At 35.0% G+C, this 25,994-nt stretch overlaps 1 protein-coding gene across 1 annotated transcript in view; it reads right to left on the reverse strand.

The window, feature by feature from the left end:
• The window catches only part of MALRD1 (MAM and LDL receptor class A domain containing 1), a 694,737-nt gene that overhangs the window by 452,429 nt on the left and 216,314 nt on the right, over positions 1-25,994 (reverse strand). Inside the window, exons 20-21 of the mRNA XM_011972480.1 lie at positions 17,533-17,709; positions 14,582-14,744 (exon numbers count right to left, since the gene is read on the reverse strand). Of these exons, the coding sequence (XP_011827870.1) occupies positions 14,582-14,744; positions 17,533-17,709 (340 nt within the window). The remainder of the gene's footprint in view (positions 1-14,581; positions 14,745-17,532; positions 17,710-25,994) is intronic.

Raw genomic sequence — 25,994 nt, forward strand, 5'->3', positions numbered from 1 at the left:
TCCCTTGTAAATCACATCCTTTGTCCCATTCCAACCAAGTATGTTGAAATTTGATCTCCAGTGTGGCAGTGTTGGGAGATGAAGCCTAGTAGGAGATATTTGGGTCATGGGCACTGATTATCTATGAATAGCTTGGTGCTTTTCTAGCAGTAGTGAGTGAGCTCCCACTCTCAGGAGACTGGATTGATTCTTGTGGGGAAGGGATTAGTGGGTTGTTATAAAGCAAGGAAGCCTCTTAGGCTTGGTCCTTCTTCCCATGTGCCCATTTCCCTTTGACCTTTTCTGCCATGTTTTGATGCAGCACAAAAGTCCTCACCAGAAACTGAGCAGATGTGGGCACCATGCTTCTTGTACAGCCTGCAGACCATGAGCTAAATAAACCTGTTTCATTTATACATTACTCAGCCTCAGGTATTCCTTTATAAAAAACACAAAATGGATGAAGACACCTTCCAAGCCGTTGCTCTTAGATACTAAGTTTTTAATACAATAAAAGAATCATTTATTATTTCCCCATGCTGGGTGTAGCCATCACTTTGCTTGATGAAATTCTATGCAACGCTTTACAGCCAACTCAAAAATTACCTTTCCCATAATGCTTTGGGAGCCTCTCTCCTCAGTTCCCATAGAATACTTTGTATCTTCTTTCTGGTCCTTACATTGTTTTAAATGATACAGTTTTTAAAATCTAAATTTAAAGACTTTGCATCTCCTGTTACTTGCATAAAATATTTCTCATAACTTGTATGCAAAACAGCTATAAAATTGCATTTTAACACGCCTTTGAAAGTAATATATCATAGGGTATACAAATAATGCTATAAATATAGTTTATACATTTGTGAGGCAGGGTATGCAGTCACTACATTCTTTTAAAAGTGTAACTATATAAATAAAGAAAAGTCTTAAAAATAGCCATGATGATCTATACTCTTACCCCAAACTTTATTATTCCAGAAACTGCATTACTTTTACTGTCATGCCACTAATAAAATGTCTAAATATGTTTTAGTTACCTAAAGAAAACCCAATCTATATATACTCCCTCTTTTAATCTTATGATTATAGAATTAACTCTTGTAAATTATTTTATAGTGAATGAGAAAATAAACTAGTTCATAAAATGAAAACAATTATAAGTAAATAATTATTTCAATTAAAACAAAGTTCACAGAACTTGTGTATTTCTAACGAGATGATTCATAATGATTATATTTTTTAAATTTAATTTATAGCTTACTTAAAACTCACCTTATTCTCAAAAATATATGCAATACAGTACAATATAATAAACTAAAAGATACACTCACACAAACACACACACACAGACACACACACACACATATATATATATACACACACATATATTTACATATAAATAAAGATAATACCAAGACAAAAGAGTTGGGGCACTAAATGGAGTCAAGGATAAAAGTAGATCACAAAAGGCATTACAGAAATTTCACAGACTTACTAACAATATATGAAAAAATCGGTTCTAAGCTTTCTATGAGTCAATGTAAGGAAGAAAACATAATTAGCAATAATCATGAGAGCCTTATGAAAACACAAAACCAAAGTGATTCTTCAGTAAAATTACATCACGTGCTCATAAAAGTCTGGAAACTAATTTCTCACAAATGTCTTCTCAAAGAGAACAGGTATAACATGATGAACAATTACTTCAATCACATTTTTACAATGAATAATGAAGGGCTTCCAACAGACTATTTCATATAACAAATACTCATCAATTCAATAAATCAATACATGAATAGCCAATAAGATATTTAAATGTGTCCTTCATAAACCAGTCCCAACTTACCTTGAAATGATAGCGCAGTTCTTCAGAGTAAGCATATGCCTTAAATCCATTTCCTTTTAACACTTAAGTGCTGAGGAAAAGGTGATAAAACCTCCAGAAAATATTTTGAGATTTAACAATTATTTAAGAATAATTTATCATTCCTGAAATTTCCCCCACAAAATGATGAAGACAGCAATGTTTTTCTAAATTGGAAAAATCATGCCAGAGCCGGCTTGCTCCTCTTATAAAACACATAGCTAGGAAAGTCAGATTATCAACTTGCCAAATAAGAAACAGTCAGAAACAAACAAACAAACAAAAAACTAGAAATTTAGTAAAAAGACTGTAACTCTAGGAGAAGAAATAGTTACATTTGAGGAAAAAGTGTAACAAAAGTACAGTCATGTGAGCGCATACCCAAAAAGGTGATAACGGTGAAAAAGTTATAAAGAAACCATTTTTTGGAGCATGAAATATATTCCCTGGAACTGTGTTTAAAGTTATCAGCCTAGTATGGATAGCAATTTCCAAAGAGTTGGCTGCCTACCCTTGCAATGCTTTATAAAATACAACCACATCTACCATCAAGATTCTGATTTCATTGAATGAAACAGGACCTGGGTATCAGTATCTTTCAATTCTGCCTCCAAGTAATTCCAATGTGCTGCCAATTTCAAGAACCAGATCTTGACTAAGTAGTTCTCCAAGTAAGGTTCCCACACCAGTAGCATCAGCATCACCTGGGAATTTGCTTAAAATGTAAATTCTTAGGGTCTACCCCAGACCCACTAAATCAGAAACTCTAGAGTTAGCCCAAGATTCCTGTGTTTTAACAAATCTCCAGGCAATTCTGATGTGCTTGAGAATACAGTACAGGTGGAATGTGCTTTTCTAAGGACTAGGGCTACAATGGTGAACAAAATAGCCTCGTTTCTACCTTCCTGGAGCTTGTGGTCTAAGAGACATATGGAAGATCCTCCCTTTGCAAAATTCTTCTTTCTGTCTAGTTCATGCCAATAAAACCTGTTCAATTACTTCAACTAATTTTCTAACTTCCAACTTTTTTCTTTCTCAAACCTGTCTACACACAAATATCACAATAAATATTTAATAAACATCAATTATCTTCTGATTCATTTGTATTAAAAATTCGGCAATGGCTCCTGAAAGGGCCACCACCCACAAAGCTCCTGTTAATCTTCTTAGCACAGTGCTTAAGACTCTCTGCAATTTGATCTAATATATTTTTTCAATCTTATATCACAACATAATAAGTAACATTTCACATTGTATTACGAGACACGTACTTTTGATCCTTATTTTGTCTGCATTTTCTTACTTATGGCTGACAATAACCATATGAAATATGTACTTTTATGCCATTTTTTCAGATGAATAAACTAAAGCACAGAGTTTATATCATCACTTAAGTCCATACAACTAATAAATGCTGGATCTGGGATACAGATCTTGTGTTATCTGATTCCAGAACTTAGGCACTATAACAGACTAAATCACAGACTCCAAAACTATCAGTCCTAATCTTTGCAAACCATAAATTTTACCTTACATGGTTAAGCCTATTCCACTATGATTAAATTAACAGACTTGAGATAGGCCATTACTCTGGATTATCTGGATAGACTCTAAAGGCAATCATAAGTGTGATAATGAGAGAAGCAGAGGGACATTTGATGCAAGGAGAAGAGGAGGCAACATGAACAAGGAGGCAGAAGAATGACAAGGCCACTAATCCAGGAATGCCGGCAGCCACCAAAAGCTGGAAGAGGCACAGAACAGTCTCCCCTAGAGCCTTTGGAGGGCACAGCCCTGCTGATACTTTGATTTTGTCCCAGTAATAACTGATTTCAGACTTTCTGCCTCTAGGACCAGGAGAAAAAACATTTGTATTGTTTAACAGCATCAAGTCTGTGAAAACTGGTAATAGCAGCCACAGGAAATTAATGCAGGCACTGAAACCCTGCTCTCCACTGCCACCTACAGGCAAAACCACTTGTTCCCAAATCAGAATCCACTTAAGAAGAATTTGAGGTTGATGGCCACAGGATTAGGTTCAATGGCATTACTCCCATGTCTATCCAGCAGCCTGGAGACGGTATCAAACAACATAAACCTAAAAGAAATGGGATGCCCAGAGGCTGGGAACACTTTTCCAAAATAAGGCACCAAGTCAGAGTAGGAGAAGCATCAAAGAAGACTTATGCTAAAAGTAATCCTAAATACTTGTCAGGTTCCTTCAGTTACCACATACTGAAAGGAGTTCATCCTTGAACTTGTGGCAGGGAGAATCCTGCAAGATGAACATCACTGGTTGACCTAGAAGGGAGTGGTGCCCATGTAGCAGCAGCCTAGTGAGACAGGTTAGATTACTGCAGTCGTGGGATTCCCAGCTGGGTTAGCAACCACAAGCACATGTGTGGTTTAAGGGGACAAGCAACATAAAAGCATCATGTGGATGCCTGGCTCCACATGGTAGGACTTTATCTTGGACTGATGCTACTCAATATGCTCAGCAAGACATGCTAGCCATAGAAAAACTCCAGGATCAAGATGGAGATTCCATCACCTGGAACTAGAGGTCTCTCAGTGGCAAAGGATACTTAGTGAAACAAGACTGCGTCTATTAAAAATGCCAAAGCATGATGGGGTTGTTTACTGCAGCACTATTCACAATAGCATAGACTTGGAACCAACCCAAATGTTCATCAGTGATAGACTGGATAAAGAAAATGTGGCATGTATACACCATGGAATACCATGCAGTCATAAAAAAGAATGAGTTCATATCCTTTGCAGGGACATGGATGAAGCTGGAAACCATCATTCTCAGCAAACTAACACAGTAACAGAAAACCAAACGCTGCATGTTCTCATTCATAACTGGGAGTTAAACAACGAGACCACATGGACATGGGGGGAAATATCACACACCGGGACCTGTCGAGGGAGTGAGGGGATAGGGGAGGGATAGCATTAGGAGAAACTCTTAATGCAGATGACGGGTTGATGGGTGCAGCAAACCACCATGGCACGTGTATACATATGTAACAAACCAGCACGTCTGCACATGTACCCGAGAACTTAAAGTACAATAATAAAAAAAGTCAAAGCAACTAGTTAATCATTAAGACAAAAGAGATTCTTTTCACATAACAGTCAGCAAAATAAATTGCCAGAAGAATTCAAGATATAATTGTAAAAACACCAAAACTACTGAAGTAAAAGTAGAAAATACAGATGAATTGTATATTAACTTCAGTGTAAAATGTCCTTCTAGGCACAATAAAATATAAGCCATAAAGAATAAGATTGGAAGACATAACTATATAAAAAGTAAGAATTTTAAAACATGAAAATATGATAAACAGTAAAACAAAGGCCAACAAAAAATGGAAAAAATCTTTACAACATACATAACAGATAAACACATCAATGCTTAAAAAAGTCTTACGAATCAATGATGAAAAAACAAACACTGCACACTTCAAACCAAGCCAACGGCACAAACAGGAAAAACACACACACACATGCAAAATATACTTGGGCAAGGCATAAAAAATGGTGAGCTTCATTAGTACCAAAGGCATAAAAATATATATATATGATTGGATACTATTTTAACTTGTCAAATTAGAAAATATGAAAAAATACTTATATATTCAGCATTAGCAAGCATACAGAAAAACAGGCATCTCAAACTGCTTGCAAAAGTGGTACATTTTTGAGGAGTAATTTAGACTTACCAAATGTCTAAATTACGAGTAATAATTAACAGAAAATTCTACTGTGTATGGTTTCATTTTCCTTTCAGTACATGATGTGAGATGTGTCAAAGCTATACATTGTTCAATGAAGATTGATTAAAATTGTTTATCACCAAAAGCAACTAATAACAGCGATGACTTGGCCTAGCGAATTTTGGCACCTTCACTTAATGGGATACTCTTGGCCCATAAAATATTAATAAACAGTTGATTACAGATTGCAAACAAAATTAAAAGCATAGTCAAAAACAGTGTGGTCAATATAAATGCCTATTTATTAAAAATATATATGCATATATGCATAATGTTCATATCATGGTAGTAGGGTTATGGTTAATGTCATTGTCTTTCTTATCTATATATAAACACTTCTCTAAAATAAAAATGTATTTTTCTTTTCATGGTAAAAAAAAAAAAAGAAAGAAATTTTGTAGCAATAAAAAAGCTAAGAAATTCTTAACAGTATATGGTCTTTACCCATAGTATTATTTTAGTTAACTTGTATTATCCAACAAAATCCAAAGATAGAGAATGCCTTGGGTATCTTTAAAGACAGACATACAACCAAGAACATCGACCTGACAGGTCGTTATCTAAGTGGACCACCCTTTCAGTAAGTAACACTTTCTACTGGGTTTTACACATCTACTTATATATATCTGGTTCCATGCCCAAAGTTTTCTGTTCTCACAGAGTAGGGGCTCAGGAAATACATGCCTAATGTTAAGGATAAATGGTATGCCTACTCGATACCATCTATGAATCTTTTAGGCAATAAAGATGTTTGATTTGAGTAATTGATGTATCTGCATAAATCATTATGTCAAAAGATCATACTAATGTCCTAAAAATAATTCATATTTCATGTGGCATATTCATTTTTTCAAGTTCTTGTCTCATTATAGGGAATCGAGTCTAATTTGCATTTACTTAGTATAGGAAACATGTTTTTCCTACAATCTTTTGGGCAATTATAACAATTCTTTACAGGAGTTGGAATGCAAGTATAATTATTTCATTTTAACGTGGCTAAAGGAAAAGCATATTTAAAGATTATACAATGAAAATGAATTTTTAATTTTTGAATGCAATTGTAACTGTGATATGAAAGTTATTTTATTATTAGTCAAAAATGTTATGATCATTGGTAACATAATTTTATAGACCTTTTTACGACTATCTTCTTAAAAGTTTACCTTGTATAGTAAGTATGCTACCTAACCACTCTCTCTCTCTGTCATTTTAGATATGGTTTGTACATTTTCAGCACAAATTTTTCTTAAAGCCCATGTATTTCAAGCGACTGCATTTAATTTTTTTTTATTTAAACATTTAGGTTCAGGGGTACATGCATGGGTTTGTCATACAGGTAAAACTCACGTCATGGGGATTTGTTATACAGATTATTTCATCACCCAGGTAATAACCCTGGTACCCAAGTTATTTTTTCTGGTTCTCTTCCTCCTCCCACCCTCCACACTCAAATAGGTCACAGTGTCTGTTGTTCCCCTCTTTGTGTCTAAGAGTTCTTTTCATTTAGCTCCCACTGCATTATAGTTCGCTAAATATGATGGCCTTCAGTTCCATCCATATTTCCACAAAAGACATGATCTCGTTATTTTCTAGTTAATTTTTAAAAATCATCCAGCGAAAATACTTTTGAATAAAATCAAAATTAAAGTGATTTAATTTACTTACGCACCAGAAATTACTGATATATATGAAAATGCAAATAATAGGTCCTTAACTCAAGGACAATCTAAAATAAGGGCATTGTTTTGTGTGTTTAGAGGGATAATTACATTTTATATTCAGTCCTATGGCAATACTGCCAGAATACTACTTGACAACAAGCATCAAAACAGTTAAAAGAAAATAACTACATATTTGCACTTGTTGTCTTGGCAAAAAAAAAAAAAAAAAAATGACTACAGTTAAATTTCAGCTGTTTGCACCACTTGCTTTTTATTGCAGTAAAACTGTTTCTAATGACTGGTATTTAACCATTATTTTAGATTTAAAAATCTTGATCTGTTAGAAATTATGCTGGGAGAATGTTATGGCTTCTAAATTGGCCTATAAAATATTGGCTTATCTTCTTATGAGAGAAGGCAATAATTCTGGTATTTACTGTCTAAGGGACTAAAGCTTTGAAAATTATTATTGTTACGAAAAAAATTGTAATATTTTTCTCTTTACTGACGCTTTTATCCACATTCATATCCAGCACTAGATATAGAAGGATACACAGAGTTAATGTCACATGGACATAGTCTGCATTATTTGTATGGCTTTTAGTTTGTCATGATGTCAAGTCTACACAAATGTATAATACAAATAGGAACGTAGGTGCATGAGCAGCAGTGGGGACCATAACTCATTTCCAACTGAAAGATAATGATCAGTGTTTTTTTTTAAAAATGTGGGTACTTCTACTCTTCAAGATAGTGCATATTCAAACAAATAGTTTCTCAACCACCTGTAAGCCAAGTCCTAATATTTTAAGCAAATCCACAACATTTTAAAATATCCATCACCTCCAGATAATCATGAGATTGGTTAATCATGAGATTGGTATGTGTGTTTTTGTTTTGATCCAACAGAAAGGCAAAGGTAATTTTGATTAGACAGAGAAGAAATCACTTATGCAAAAATGATTGAGAAAAAAACATCGTGTATTGTACAATAAATGAAGCAAGCCAAAGGGTGCCTTGAAAGGATGTTTTTTAGAATGACTCAGGGTAGAGTTTTCCCTCAAAACTATTTTACAATTATAATAGATCCCCTAGGACACACAAATTTGATCTTTTTTTTTTTTTTTTTTTTTCTGAGACAGAGTCTCGCTCTGTCACCCAGGCTGGAATGCAGTGGCACCATCTTAGCTTACTGCAAACCCCACTTTCCGGGTTGTAGCTATTCTCCTGACTCAGCCTCCTGAGTAACTGGAATTACAGGCACGCACCACTACGTCTGAGTATAATTTTTTGCATTTTTAATAGAGATGGGGTTTCACCAAGTTGACCAGGCTGGTCTGGAACTCCTGACGTCAAGTGGTCCACCTGCCTCAGTCTCCCAAAGTGCTGGGATTACAGGTGTAAATCACTGCACCCAGCCCAAAAATTTTATTTTATGTTCTTTAATGGAAGGACCTTAGAGCAATTTTTCTTTCTTCTGAAACTTTTTTAAATTAGTTATTAGATTTAGAGAAAAATGAATCTTCTCTGATCAAAATTGGAATTAGGTGAGAAAGCCACCCTCTCTCTTTTAGCAATACCTTCCCCACTTCTTGCTTTGAAAGCCCTTAACAATGAGATTCTAGAATCATCCAGGAATTATACCAAAAATACAAATTCCCAACTCTATTTCATGATTTTTTTTTCTTTTTAGAGATAAAGTGTCATTCTGTCACCCAGGCTGGAGTGCAACGGCAATGATCGTAGTGTACTACAACCTCAATTTCCTGGGCTCAAGTGATCCAACCACTTTTCCCCATTCAATGGGATTATAGGTGCAAGTGACTGCACCTGGCCTCATTCCCAGAGATTTTAATTCAAGATTCTACAATCTGCATTTAAAAATGTATAAGCAAATTTATACATAAATTTTCATTGGTCCTTAATTACCATTTTGAGAATTTCCGCCAAGGGTTCTATGAGCATAGTTAGAAACCAATGACCTGGAATACATGTAGATATTCTACTAGACATCATGTCACATGAATGAAGTGTGAGGAACTTTATTTTGCTTGAGGGGATAATTTTATAGTCCAAAAAAATCTTAATATTAAACATTATTTAACCAACAGATTGGCATTTAGTAAAATAAAATGTATTTGAGGACAAAGAACTTAAAACTTTGCTCTCTAGCTTCCAGCAATAAAAATGAATAAATTGGATCAAATAAAAGCTTTTCTTATGAGATAAAAATGATCATAAAATTTACAGTGCTTGGCTATGAGCCAGTTTACATACTACAGAAACACTGCCTGGGCTAAGAGACTTGATTAAATAAACTAATTGTGTAGGTCAGAGTACAGGATTCTGAGATCATATAAAAATCACAAACTGAGAGGAACCATTACATGAGACCTGCAAATATACAACAATTTAAGCATATTTAAATGTGAACGATAAGGCTCAGATTCTAGACGGTCCAAGTATCTTGATTCAATGATAAACAAATAATAATTTTTTAAAAAATTTCTCAGTTGAGTAGGACTCATGATTTTGCCAACTGCCTTAGTAGTTGTTGGAGCACGAATGGGTACAAACTGATTTTATTTAACACTAGACTATAGTTCTTTTCTCAAAATACTAGGAAAAATACTTTTCTACTATTCTCCTTCCCTACATAATTTAAAGGAAATGGAAATCTTATTCAACCCCAATCACAAAAAAAAAAACCCAAAAAAAACACCATAAATTGCAACTGATGATATTGACATTGAATGATTTTTACTTTATCTTTCCATTGCATTATAGTTGAGAGCAGTATTTCCATATACCTTGATTATAACCCTAGAAAAATCACACCAGGTAACCTCAGTTGAGCCCTGCTGATCAGGACAAAGGGAGAATCCACCCCCCGAACTCTGTGCTGAAAATGCCTCCGTCTACAAGAAGAGATGCCTTTTTCTAATTCATGTAAAAATTAATAAATTCGCTGCATGGAATTGTGTTACTCTCCCACAAACATAAAAAATAAAGATGCAATCTTAACTTCATATCACAGAGTTCACTTCAGATATGCCAAGGATAGTCCATTAAATTGTGGATGCAAAAAAAAAAAAGTAGAATATCAGGTAGTTGTGTCATTTCATGATAAAAATGTGCATTTTAAGACCTTGCCTAAGACTCAACTACACAATGAAAACTTCCCTATATATTCCTACCCTACTGCGGCTTTTCTAGACTTTTTCATTGTTTCATTAAGTGCATAACATGAGAAAATATTTTGAAATATATTATTGTGTTTTTTTCCTCTTATACTTGCTTATAAATAATCCTTACTTTACTGAGCCAGAAGCAATCTTTTTCTCCAAGAGAGCTGGGATCAGAGAAAGAGACAAGAAAGAATTGACAGAAAGCCTTTCAATTTTTAAAACTAATCTTGAGAACTATTTCCAAAACAACATCCTTAAAAACCCGGCTTTAAATTTCTACAGCAAGATGCCCGAGAGAGAAAAGCCATTTTAAAATTAGAAAAGTTTTCCTTCAAACACAAAAAACAAAATTTGGAAAACTGAGCTTAGAATCTTACCATAAGCTATAGAGTAGGCTATCTGATGCACAAGAACTATTTTTTAAGAAAAGAAAAAATATCAAGCCTTCCTTGGCTGAGGAACGAGCCTAGAGAGAAAAGAAGAAAAGGAGAGGGGATGTAAGGTTAGGTGCCGTTCCCTTCTCCACAATTTATTGTCATGTAGAGCACATATGTTAAATATTATCGGACTATTAAGCATTCCTATTTAAAATTTAATTTTGTATTCTGTAGCCTATAATTATGAAACACAAATATGTTGATGCTAATTAGAAACTAATTCATTCAACAAATAATTATTGAGACTTATTATGCACCAGACACCTGAAAATAATGCAACAAATTGGGAAATCAGAGTTCCCGGGATTCCTCAGGAAATTTTCAGTCTATTGAAAGTGGTAGGGTGAGAGGAAATACAAATTACTGCCTTATAATACTTTGACACATTGCTACTTCTACCTTTACCACTTACACGTGAAATTCTAGTCCACCTTTTCTTAATGTACTTACAGATTATTCATAAGATGTCATTTATTGATATAAGCCACAAAAACCTTCTGTAAGTGCCCTTTGCTTTTTTTGTGTGTGTGAGTCAGAAGCAGCCCAAGGAAAAAAAAATAAAGAAAAACATTTTTTAATAAAAAAATTAAAAATTAAAAAATATTGAATAAAAAAACGGAGCCATCTTAATAGAACAAAAGCAGTGACAAAAGAGAGCTTCAAAGCAGGGAGAGGGGAAATCAGCCTAAAGAAAATAATTAGATGCTGAAGATGTTGTGAATCTCTTGGGTGTAAGGCCCACCTGCAGAAGGAGGTCCCAGACAGAGCAGCAGAGACACCACTGGTTTTCTTTGAAGCAGCAGCTACAGAGTTTGGGGGTTGTGAAGTTTTGACTGTGGAGAGGGATGTAAAGGGCATAAAGATTTTGAAAAGATTATTTATATAAGAGCATCTGCAATAACATTTCCCCGGATTTATCAGAATGAGAGGAGGAAGGAGGGGATCTCGCAGGACTTGGGCACACAATAGAATTGTGGACTACAAAACGGGAAATATACTAGTTACCGAACCTCAGAAAAAGAGAAGATACCAAAATAAATGATAACAAGGAACAAAATGAGGTCACAAAATCCCTACTTAAAATAATTATTACCATGTAAATGTGAGGAGCAAATGAACAAAGAAAAATGTAAAGAAAAGGTAAAGAAAATGACACGTGAAAAAGAAGCCAGAGAAGGATGAATACTTGTGCTGGGAAGGGTAGTGGAAGCTGGTAGAGGGAGGTAGGTATGACTAATGGGTACAAAACACAGAAAGAATGAATAGGACCTATCTGATAGCACAACAGGGTTATTATTATCAATAATAATGGTACACTTTAAAATAAAGAGAGTAACTGGACTGTTTGTAACTCAAAGGATAGATGCTTGAGGGTATGGGTACCCCATTCATGATGTGATTGTTATACATTGCTTGCTTGTATCAAAACACCTTATGCAGTCCATAAATATATACACCTATCATGTACCCACAAAAATTAAAACTAGAGGTTTCAGTGAGCTGAGATTGAGCCACTGCACTCCAGCCTGTGTGGCAGAGTGAGACTCCTCCAAAAAAAAAAAATTAATAATGAAAACTAAAAAACAGAAGACGAGTATGTGAAAAATAGATACTTGAAAAAATCCATTAAATTACTTTGTATGTCACGTTGCTTAATTTTTTTAAATTCATAAATTCATCTGAGTCGGTAGCAATACATTCTTTCTGCCTGCTTGTTATACAGCAAGGAATATCCTTCTTCCAAGGTAAAATTAATACTTCCACCTACATGTTAGATTCTGCTCCCTATAAACAAGTCCTAATAAAAAACAGGCTGAACAACTATATAACTGCATATAGTCACGTGTCAATTAATGATGGGAATAAGTTCTGAGAAATGCATTGCTAGGCGATTTGTCTTCACCTCAACATCATACAGTATAGTTACACAAAACCACATAGTATAGTTTTTAAATTTATATATGTAATTTTTATATGAAAAATCAAATATCCCAGCACCTTTACTAAATATCAATCATTTTCCCTACTTGGTTCGGGAGAATGCAAATTGATATTGCAACTGATACTGAGGAAAAGCACATTAAGTTCAGAAAACAACTATGGAAAATAAAAGGTAAGGAAACTATTAATTTTCACATAAAATACAAACAAAAGAAGTAATCACCATGCAATATCTAGCTCAGAAATTTCAAAAGAGTCAGAATACTGCTAAGCTAAAAACTTAAACAGAACTCTGTATTAATACACAGTCGGAATGATGGGAGGGAGAGAAATAGGATTTGGGGAAAGGAATAGAGGTTCCATTCCTCATAATAGGATGTCAATAGAGGGAGCCAAAATTTTTGAATCAAGAAATGACTATATATTCTTTTATAAATATGGACTAGCACCTATAACCAGTTCCTAATAAAAATGAGAAAGTATAGAGGAATGATCTTGGACATAATAGGGTATCTCCAGGGAATTGGATTGACGTTACTGAAGGAATGTCAGCTGTTTGTCATTATAAGACTGTCAATTCTCTTTGACACTTTTAGACTAGACGCATGCAGTCTCTGTGATAAAAATGTGTTACATGTGATACATAAAGATGACAGTGGTAAACAGAAAAAGTTGGTACATAAAATACAAACATGCTTACAACACTAGAAAATATTCACGCATTTCACAAAAGTGAAAAAAGTTCAAAATGGACAAAAGCCTTAATAGTCAATACAATAAAGAAAAAATATACATTTGCTGTGTAGTTTGCTCTTCTTATCCCACCCCAGCCACGCTGGTCTTCTTGCATGGGCCTTTCCCTCTGGGTTCCATTCAGAGAGAAATGCTCCATCACTAACAAACCCTTTCCTTGTTTCCATTCTGCTGTGTAGCAGTTAACAGCATCCGCAACGCTTTCTATTTATTGACTTACTGCCTGTCTCCCTAATGAGAGCCAAAGACCATCTGTTTCAGTCACTCCTTTATTTCTAGTGCCTACAGCAGCATTCTCACACACTAGGTATTCTATTTCTTCTTTGAAGCAACTTTACAATATTGAGACAATATGAAAATAACTGGGAAATCCACTACTTGAGAACAGATTAGTAAACTGTTGAAAGTCATTACAGTGAAATACAAATAATGATGAATATTTAATGGCATGACTTACTGAAAAGTAGAAAAATATTTTCATCTATGTTGAAAATCCACACATTTACCTGTGTTCGTACATGTATAACAAATACGCATCAGAGAAAAAGTAGAAAGAGAGAAAGGGGAAGGTGGCGAGGGGGGAAAGGAGGCTGAAGAAGAGGAAATGGGAGGAGGAGGTGGTGGAGGAGATGGAAAAGGGGAGAAGGAGAAAAGAGATTTGGGGAGGAAAGAAATTCATAGATCATTTATAAAACAACATATTAACAGGGCTTTTCAAAGAGTGATAATATTAAATTATTTTGTTCACTTATTCATGCTCTTCTCGGGTTTCTATGAGATTCACGAGAGCATTCGTTGCTTTTATAATTGATTTTTTTTTTCCATTTTATATGAAAGAAAACACACAGCCTTCTTTTCAACTTAACATTCATCTTTACAATCACATTGGCCTAGGATAAGGTGGTGGGGGCAGAAATTTGGGAGACACTTAATAAATATTTCCCAAGAGACATGTTCAAAGTACACGGTCACTTACTGTGTATGATCCACCGACGGCCTGTGGTTTTCTTCCCCATGATGAATGCTAATCCCGTTCCCAAGCCCCCATCTGAATGTGTTTGAATCTTGAAGTAAATGTACTGGGATAGGTTGATACCATTTACACAGGCTTCTTTTCTCAAAGCTGCAAACTTCCATAACTTGGACAGGGTAGAACAAAGAAAAGGTGAGCTAATAAGTGGCAATTTCAATCCGTACAATCTTAATCAGCACTTTCTTACTCTTGTTTTTAATTATAATGTGACTTTCAAACATTATTAAAATAACTAGGCAAGTGGTTTGTAAAATCACTGGAAGAGTTTCAAAGAAACCTAGGTTTTTTCTAGTCAAATATTTATGGGAATAAAATATAGAAAAAATACATATACTAATGATCCGGTTTCATGAGGAGGTGAGATTTTAATTAGCTTCTACAGCAGCAATTTAAGCAGTTCCATTAACCAATTTCATTCCTTGCCTGATCTCCAACTTCTGACAAGTCTGTTCTCCTTTTCTCAGCCTCTGAAGGGGTTATCGCAAATTCCCAACTACGGTTTAAGCAACGAGATTTCCAATAACTTTCATATTGGACCTGTTTCCTAGAAAGTTTTATAGATTCTTGTAATAATTTTATTCTAATATCACAGGAAATTACAGGTCCACTGATTTTTTTAAAAATGTACAGGTTATACGTAAAACTGTTATCTGAATTCTCTCTGAATGTGTTCATATGTCTAAAATCTTCTGCTGCTGAATAAAAAAGAAAGATTCAATTCAATGAAGTTCTTGTGTATACTATAGAAAACCTGGTGTGCATTCTAGCTTTTAAACGACATTAACAGGGCCAGCATACCACTATGACCATTTAGAAATTTGGGTATATGAGTTAATGTAAAATCTGAAAAGGAAACATTTATAAAAGTGTTTTTAATCATGACATTCAGGTGTATTAGTTAATCTCTGACATTAATTGTTTATCTTGTGAAGGGATTTAGGATCCAATATATCTCTGTTCTTCATATCATTTAAAAGATATAATTTGTAGGCTTTTAAAAGAACCATTAGAAAATATAACGTGTCAAGCAAGATGAATAGGTTCTAGGGATCTGCTGTACAACATTGTAGTAGAGTCAACCATAATGTATTATACCCTTAACATTTTGTTAAGAGGGCAGATCTCTTGTTATGTTTTTTTTGTTTGTTTTTTTGTTTTGTTTTGTTTTGTTTTTTGAGACATGGTCTCACTCTGTCACCCAGGCCAGAGTGCAGTGGCACGATCTCGGCTCCCCCTCCTAGGCTCAAGCAATTCTCCTACCTGATCTTCTTAAGCAGCTAGAATTACAGGGACACACCACCACACCTAGCTAATTTGTGTATTCTTTTTGTAGAGATGGGGTTTTGCCATGTTGGCCAGGCTGGTCTCGAACTCCTGGGCTCAACTGATCTGCCCACCTTGGTCTCCCAAAGAGCTGTGATTACAGGCATGAGCCATTGCACCTGGCCATGTTATGTGTTTTTATCACAATTTTCAAAATCAATTTGAAAACTTGCACAGTTTATAAGCAGATTTGTCATAATATTTTATCTTACAAAAGGGTGGAAGAGACAAAATCTCAGTTTATCCATAAATAAAATGGTAATAATTCATTTATAGTTGTTCAAAATTATAAAAACTCTTTGATTAAAAATAACTTAATAGTAGGCATTCATTTAGACATTTAAAGGATTTATCAAAACTTCCCCTCTAATCACAAATGACATTACTAAAATGGCAAAGTTGAACTTACAGGAAATTCAGTATTCCCTAAAGATACTCATTATGTGTAATTTATTAGGTTTTGTATAAACTCTTACAAACACTACAACTTATATAAGATCATAAGGGGATTTGAATGCCTTCCCATGAGGAAGTCTGACCACCACCACATTTCCATTGTATTATTTTCCATCTGTGGTGCATGACATAAATCCCTGGGTAGCTTGAGTTAATTACTGTCTCATCTTCTGCACAAAGTGAGTCGGCTTTGCTTTTATAATTTTTTGGTCTAGATTAGATAGTTAATTGGTGGTGTATTTGTACATTAAGGAACATTTTTTTTTCTGGGTTAGAAGAATAAATATGAACCTCATTGGATTTCTTAAGTCCTAGAATTTCTTCACAAGGTTGCCATAAAATAAGGGTTTCACTACTCTCTCTGTGTCATCTGTCTGTTCTGAGCCCTTAATATTATCAAGACACTTGAGAAATATGATGGTAGAGTCAATTTGCAGGCTACTCCATGAAGAACAGGGAAGGGAAAGATATTACAAAGTGTTTACTCCTTCTGATCTTATGCTTTGCTCATTCAGACACAGATTGATCTTTCTCCTCTAAGACTGTATCTTTGGCTTACAAATCCACTTTTAAATTAAATAGTTTGTCTTTGATCCATTTAGGAAAAGCTACTGAATTGGCAGGTAAAAACTGGACACAGGGGACAAAGGTCCCATTTGCATTAAGATAGGTTTTCTCATTAATTCTGCATATTTTAATAGTACTAATGTTATATGTGCATTTTGGCAATGGCAAAATTTGAATGAATTAATCTGACAGTGCTATAAAGCTACCTCCCTAAACATTCCCTATTTTATAGTGTGAGGAGTACAGATCAAAGGGAATGGATGGAAAGAGCTACTAAATGCTACTCCCAGAGTCAAGTAAAGTTTGTGAAAATGAGTTTTCAATCCAAAACATTAATCTAAAGACACGTATCTCTTATTGGGCCTGATAGAAAATGCATTCTGATTCTTCCATTACAATTTTCTGTATGAATAACTGTTACATTTAGAAGTTGCACTAACTCATGTTGAAAATATCTAACTATGATACTAGGCTGTGCTATTTAGATATTACACTTGTATTTTCTTATCTATTTTGTAGCAATAAACAAATTTTAAGAATCCACCTACCACAGGATGCTTCATCTGATTTGTCAGGGCAGTCATATTTAAAATCACATTTCTGCATTTTTTTGATGCAGTGACCATCAGACCTGCAGACAAATTCATTGTCTGTGCAGTTGTGTGGCGGTAATGTTACAGGAACTGAGATTTCGGGTGGAGTTGGGAAGTCTGCTGGTAAATTACCTTGATAAGAAAAAATATACAGGCATCATTTAGCAGGTTTTCTACTTCTTTAAAGATTTTACACAACGAAGCTTTCTAAATATGCCTTACAATTAATATCATAGAGAACAGTGGGTAGTATTGATTACTCTGCTAAAATAAAATTGAGGTTCTTGATTTAGTAACAGTAAATAACTAAATAACTTTGATCATGATTAAGGTACAGATGGAACTTACTGAAAAGTTATTCAGAGCTCAACAAATACATGGGAGGCCTAAGGCCAGGACTTAGAGAATCAGCAGGAACCAAGGGAGTTTCAGATTCTGGAATTAAGAACCAGAGTAAAGATCTAAATAACTTTCTAATCTACTAGGTAAATAACCTTTGTTCTTCCACTGCTACAATAAATCTAACGTCTCCTCATCTTTGTTTAACGTATTTTCACATATTCAAAATGCAAGGCTTCAGGAAAGAGTCAAACCAGAAATCCTCACCTAGAAGTTTTGTACAAGATTACAATTTCTGAAATTACTGAGGATGGAAGACATTTATAGATGTTGACTATTAGTTATTCAATAAACGTATATTGATAACATGTCTGTGCCATACATATGGTAGATGCAGGGGATCCAAGCTGTGGAGAAAAAGTTAAATATTAAATCTGAACTCAATTGAACATGGACACAAAGAATGATTACCAAGTCTCAGAACGGGTTGTGTGAGCTCCTTGAGGCTTTCATCCATCCAGCGTCGTTTCGAAGAAATCTCTATGTCAATCTATTCCTATGTGTTAGTTATTGAAAAACAACAGACAATAGCAAAAACAAGTCGACCTTTTTGTGTTCCTTAGGCCCCATCAGGAAGGACCTTTGTGACTGAAGCTCATGCCAAACAGCTCATTACAAAAAGAGCTAGGGTCCCAGACTGCGCCGAAGCTTCATGAGACCTCTCCTTGTCTGTGCATGGATGAGTGGCCAACTCTGGAGCCCAGGCTGTTGCTTCCCAGTTTGGTGGTGAATCCTCCATAGTCTGGTGAGTGTATATGTATGTATGTATATGTGTGTGTGTGTATATATATATAATTTTGTTCACTTATTCATGCTCTTCTCTGGTTTCCATGAGATTCACAAGAGTATTCATTGACTTTTAATTGATATTTTTAATTGATACATATATTTTTCCCTTCTCCCCTTCCAATTACAATTTGCTTATTATATCATTTGCTTATTATATCTGCATTACCATTTATGTGGGATAAAGTTTGTTTACCCTTAAAGGTACTGTGTGTGTGCCTTTTCTTCACCCCTCACACATTTCCTGCACAGAACACAAGTCAAATATGCCATCTCTGCCATTATATAGTTAACAGTCTAGTAGACAAGGCAGTCAGATATATCTTTCATTACAGGCATTTGGGATAAATTTATGGCAGAGATATAACTTCAGGGAAGCAAGAATGGCATCTTTCACCCCTGCATCCAGAGTAAAATTCACACACCATGGTACATGGTAGGTATGCTAACATGGACAATTGAATAGATGGATGGATGGATGGATGGATGGATGGATGGATGGATGGACGGACCAGTGAAAACCAGAGTGAATGAATGAACAAAATAACAAATGGAAGATTTCACAGTATATTGAAAGCAAACAGAAGAAAACCATATATCAAATGGGAGTCAAATAAGATGCCTTGGCAAGCTGATGCTTAAACTGACTTTCAAAGGTTGATGAGCTCATCTTGCTAGGTGAAAAATAATACAAGGTTTTTATGGGCAATGAGAAAAAACTTGTGTGAATGCATGGAAATATATTAAACTGTTTTTTTTTTATTTTAAATACTGTGAGAGTTTAATATGATAATATCTTGTGATATGATAAGCATGCATCTGATTGACTCATTAGATATGGAATGGGAGAGTAGAAGTTACCATAAAGAGCCAGGTGAAATCAACTTAGGAGTCTGAAATAAACACACAAAAATGTGGAGAAATAACAAGATATAAAATGTCTACTTCAAGATACACTTTTTGGCATCAGTGTGAAGCATGAATTGTAGGTTGCTCTAACATTGGGAAAAAAAAATAGTTGTAATAGTTAACCTTTTTCTTTAATCCAGGCAACTAATAAACTAAAGCAGAGATGGTTTAAAGAAAAGAGCAAAAATCTGAGCAATATTAAACGTCCAGTATCTGGAGGGCTGGGGATTTACATGCTGTTGGGAATTCAGGGAAAATCCAGTAACTAGTACTTTATTTCTTAGTTCAAGTGTGGAGGCAATTAAGAACTAAGATTGAAGATAGAACAAAATATCAACTTTTTATTGATACAGCTAATCCTGAAGAAAATTGCCTATTTCTGTAGATAAGTGGTCCTCTAAAATGCAAAACGCAGAAATAAGACCCAGAACTATGCCTTACAGGCTACCCTGGGTGAAACTATAGCAAGGAAGAGGTGACCAGATTTCATATTTCCTTAGCTAGTAAACACTAAAAAGAAAAGAGGAGGTGAGGGACCAGGCAGGCATACTCAGGTTCTTCTTGAAAACCCACCAATCCATTGTTGCTCTTCCTTCCTCTGGGAAGGAATGAATAAGAGGATGAAGAGAGACCAGGAATGTTAGGCTACCAGATAGAGCTCAGTGTACATGAGAGACTAAGACCAAGGAAATAGTATTCTGATCCCATAGGGGTGAGTTTGAAATGATTAATGGATTGTTAAGTAAATCAACATTCTATTCCCCAGATCAGATATATAAAATACAGAAGAGAAGGAGTCAGTTTTTAGGAATAAGAAATATTTTCTCACCACATGTGGTGGCTCACATCTGTAATCCCAGCACTTTGGGATGCCACGGCAGGTGGATCACTTGAGCTCAGGATTTTGAGACTAGCATAGGCAACGTAGTGAAACCTCATCGCTACATAAATGAAAACTACAAAAATCAGCTGGACATGGTAGCCCACACCTGTAGTTCCAACTATGTGGGAGGCTGAGGTGGGAAAATCACTTGAGTTGGGGAGGTTGAGGCTGCAGTGAGCCGAGATCACACTACTGCACTCTGGTCTGGGTGACAGAGTAAGATCCCGCCTCCCCACCCCCATGCCAAACTAAAAATTAAAAATTAAAAAAAAAGTAAAATAAATGTAAAAATAAATATTTTCTATCCTAGAATCCTAAATATTTTCTATCCTAGCCAATGACAACACAAAAAAAGCAGATCCTAACAGGTTGGAAAATTTATCCCACATCCAGTTTGATATACTCACGTCTAAGTCATTGAACAAAAATAAGAACCCAATTAGAGGTGAAAGTTATTACCTTCCACAGAAATCTGATGCATCCAACATTATGAAATTTGAAAAAACAATTTAAAAGAGAATCATTTTATCATTTTTGAATACTGATTTTTAATTTTTTTTTATTATTATACTTTAAGTTCTAGGGTACATGTGCACAATGTGTAGGTTTGTTACATATGTATACATGTGCCATGTTGGTATGCTGCACCCATTAACTCGTCATTTGCATTAGGTATATCTCCTCTGCTGATGATTTGGAAGATGTTGAAGGACAGAGTTTGAATCAGAGAAAGAAAACTTCACTAACCTTGTTGGAAAAATATTTTCAAATAAATCTAAAATGAGATTATAAAAATTACTTCTGAGGGAATTTGCTGAGAACTGCAAAACATTCAATGGCCAGGCTGATGGATATTTTATATGTCTCAGTGGAATATACTGAACAAATTTCTTTGAAAATCATCCTTTCAAAATGTTCAAATACAAGGTCTTAAAAATAATCTTCTAATTTGATTGCTAAATTTGTTGTGACATTTCAGAGCATAATTCACTTACATAATTTTACTGAAAATATATGTAACTAAAATGCATTAGAAGATGAATGTAAACGTTTTATTTGTATGTCCTATATCAAAAATGTCATCTGGAAAGTGACGTATTTTGTCAAAGTTTCAATGAGTGTTTGCCTTTAACTGAAGCAGGATGTCATGTTCTTTCACTTTAGCACATGCTCATCCAAGCTGGTTTGTTCCATATTTAGATAATAAGGTTTTAGTTGAAGACAAAGATTGTAATTCCACAGAGATGACTGTCATTTGCACTGAGAAATGCGTTCTATGCTCTAATTTAGGCAGCCATTTTGACATGTGTTAATTTCAAGAGAGAATGGGTAAATTTGTGTTCCAAGCTCAGGGTAAATACACATTACTAGACCAATAAAAGTCTTAAAAAACAGTGGATCACACATGTTTTGCTATTCTTCAAAATAGAGATTTACAATTAATCATCTTGCCTTAATACACAGAAACGTCAATAAACAGCTAAACGAAAACACATATATGATGTTCTTCACTGACTGTACTACTTTAAACTTGCTCGATAATGCACTTCTAGTCACAAATACCTAGGATTTACTGATTTTTTATTTTATTTATTTATTATTTTTATTTATTTATTTTTGAGACAGAGTCTCACTCTGTCACCCAGACTGGAGTGCAGTGGCAGATCTCAGCTCACTGCAACCTCCGCCTCCTAGGTTCAAGCGATTCTCCTGCCCCAGGCTCCCAGGCAGCTGGGACTACAGGTGCCCACCACAAGGCCTGGCTAATTTTTTTGTACTTTTAGTAGAGACTGGATTTCACCGTGTTAGCCAGGATGGTCTCGATCTCCTGACCTCGTGATCCGTCCGCCTCGGCCTCCCAAAGTACTGAGATTACAGGCATGAGCCATCGCTCCTGGCCGATTTCTGATTTTATTACTCTTCCTTCAAGAGAAGAGCATTTCAGGGTAGGATAGAAGCCCAGTGAATTCAGTGTCAATAACTTTGCATTTGAGACAAAGAAGACATCAACTGAACTGCTTCATATTCAATTACATCTTCTTTTCTTTAAAAAATACCTTTATGAATAATTTTAAACATTCATAAAAATTAAGAAAATTATATAATAGATACATGACTCCATTAAATAAATTGTTATTGCAGCATTGCTTCAGATCTTTATACTAACAAAAAGAGGAAGAAAGAATAGAAAGAAAGAAAACGTTTCTATAAAGCTCAGACCTCATTCTTCCTCTTTCCACTCCTTCACTAATGCCTTCAGAGGGACTCTTATCCAAATACTAGTTTGTACCAATTTGTATTTTCTTATGTTTATTTTCTAATTGTTTTTATTGTGGTAAATAGAGTTAAGGCTATTCACATTGTTGTACAACAGATCTTTAGAGCTTTTTTTAATCTCAAAAAATGGAAACTCTATATCCATTAAACACTTGTTCTCCTTCCTTCCTCCTGCCAGCTCTAGGTAAACACTTTTCTACATTTGTTTCTATGATATTGACTACCTTAGATACTTCATATGAGTTGAGTCTTACAATGGTTGTACTTTTGTGACTGGCTTATTTAGCTTAGCATGATGTCCTTGAGGTTAATCTATCATCCTAGTCAGTTCAGGCTGCCATAACACATTATCACACAGTGAGTGTCTTAAACAGCCATTTATTTACCTTAGTTCTGAAGGCTGGGAAGTGCATGCTCAAGGTGCCCGCAAATGTGATGTCTGCTGAGGGCCCACTTCCTGGTAGGCAGCTGGCCATTTTCTCCTTGTATCCTCACATGGCAGAGAATAGGGAGAGAAAAAGCAAGCTCTCTCCTGTCTTTTTATAAAGGCATTGATTCCACCCATGAAAGCTTCACTCCCCTGACCTAATTATCCCACATACAAACACCATCACGTTGGGGGCTGGAATTTCAACATATAAATTTTGGGAAAATACATTCAGTCCACAGCATCTATGTGGTAGCATGTGATGGGATTTCCTTCCCCCTTAAGACTGCATAATATTCCATTGTATGTATATACCACATTTTCTTTATCCAATCATCTGTTAATAGACATTTGGGTTCTTCCACTTCTCAGCTATTGTAAATAATGTAGCAACAAACAAGGGGAGGCAAAAATCCCAAGATTCTGCTTGAAATTATTTTGGATATGTATCTGAAAATAGGATTGCTACATCACAGGATAATCTTATTTTTAATTTTTTGAGGAATGGTCATACTGCTTTCCATAATGGCTAAATCACTTTACAGTCCCACCGAGAATGCATAAGAATTTTCATTTCTCTATATTCTCATGAATGCCATTTTTTATTATTTGGATAGTGGCCATCCTAATGGGTATGAGGTGATGTCTTATTGTAGTTTTGATTTCCATTTTCCTTAAATGGTCATGTTGAGCATCTTTTCACATGCTTGTTGGACACTGGTGTATCTTTTTGTTCTCAGCAATCCCAAATCTGACACTCTATTCCTGTCAGCACTTAGATCAGCAATTATAGTATCATGTAGACTAGTTTCAGTGCTCTAAAAATCCTCCGTCTATTCATCCTACCCTCTCCCCTAAACAATGGCAAACACTAACGTTTTTACTATCTCTATAGTTTTGCTTTTTTCCAGAACGTCATATTGTCAGAATCATAGAGTACGTAGCCTTTTCATATTGGCTTATTTTGTTTAGTAATAGGAAGGTAAATTTCCTTCATACCTCAGCTTGATAGCTCATTTAGCACTGAGTAATATTCCATTCTCTGGATATGATCCAGTTTATTACTTATTTATCTACTGAAGGCATCTTGGTTGCTTCCAAGTTTTAGCAATTCTGAATAAAGCTGCTATAAACACCTATCTATATCGAGGTTTTTGTGTGAATATACTCATTTGCGTAAATACTAAAGCACCTGATTGCTGGATGATAAGGTAAGGCTATGTTTAATTCTAGAAGAAAATATCAAACCTTTTTCAAAGTGGCTATATAATTTGGTATTTCTACCAGCAATGAATGTGAATTCCTGTTGCTCCACATCCTTGCATTTGACATTTGACATTTTAATTTGTATTTTCCTAATTATTGAAATTATGAAAATTATTGAGATTGTAAAAGTTATATAATTTTTACATTAAGAAATATTTTTAGTGGGAATGTAAATTAGTTCAACCATTGTGGAAGACAGATTACTCAGGGATCTGGAACCAGAAATACCATTTGACCCAGTAATCCCATTACTGGGTATATACCCAAAGGATTATAGATAATTCTACTATAAAGATACATGCACACATATGTTTATTGCAGCACTATTTACAATAGCAAAGACTTGGAACCAACCGAAATGTTCATCAGTGATAGACTGGATAAAGAAAATGTGGCACTTATATACCATGGAATACTATGCAGCCATAAAAAAAGAATGAGTTAATGTCCTTTGCAGGGACATGGATGAAGCTGGAAACCATCATTCTCAGCAAACTAACACAAGAACAGAAAATCAAACACCGCATGTTCTCACTCACAGTGGGAGTTGAACAATAAGAACACATGGACACAGGGAGGGGAACATTACACACCGGAGCCTGTGGTGGGTGGAGGGCAAGGGGAGGGATAGCATTAGGACAAATACCTAATACATGCAGGGCTTAAAACCTAGATGACAGGTTGGTGGGTGCAGCAAACCACCATGGCACATGTATACCTATGTAACAAACCTGCACTTTCTGCACATGTATCCCAGAACTTAAAATATAATAAAATAAATAAAAGACAAAATTTAAAAAGAAATAATTTTAAATACATATTTTTAAAGGGCCACTTTGGTATTTTGCATGAGTTAATGTACCCAGTCAAACATTTTTAAATTCTAATAATAGTGACATAATATAGTAAACATCAGGCAGGTCCTTTTTAAATGAAATGGTATTTGGGTTTTGAACTTTAGATGAATGGAAGTTTTCTCTGTATCATTAACAGAGATTATAACCATTAGAGATTTTAACCAATGCAATGTGGTATTTTCCTCAAGATAGTACTTTAATTCATTAATGTTAATGTGTATATTATGATTCAGTAATTCTGAATGCTAATATTTTATTATATGAAAATATATTGTAGTTAGCCATTCTACCATTAATGATTTTGGGGTTGATTCTTCTAAGGTATTGTTTTCTCATTTTGTACATTTCTCCTTATGTATCTAGAAATGGAATTGCTTGGTCACAGGGTATGTACAATTTCAGCTTTAGGAGATAATGCCAAACTGGTTTCCGAAGTAATTCTATACTTCCCAGCAGTATATAAACATTCAAGTTGCGTTATGTACTTGCCATCCGTTTGTATATTTAGGTTTATCCAAGTGTTTGCCATTTTTCATCACATCCCTGGTTTAGCTCATTTTGTTTCTGAGATTCACATTTACATAGTTCATTTGTCTGAACTGCAGAATCTGCT

Source organism: Mandrillus leucophaeus, unplaced genomic scaffold (genome assembly GCF_000951045.1).
Source record: "Mandrillus leucophaeus isolate KB7577 unplaced genomic scaffold, Mleu.le_1.0 Scaffold1295, whole genome shotgun sequence".
In the NCBI taxonomy this organism is placed as follows: domain Eukaryota; kingdom Metazoa; phylum Chordata; class Mammalia; order Primates; family Cercopithecidae; genus Mandrillus; species Mandrillus leucophaeus.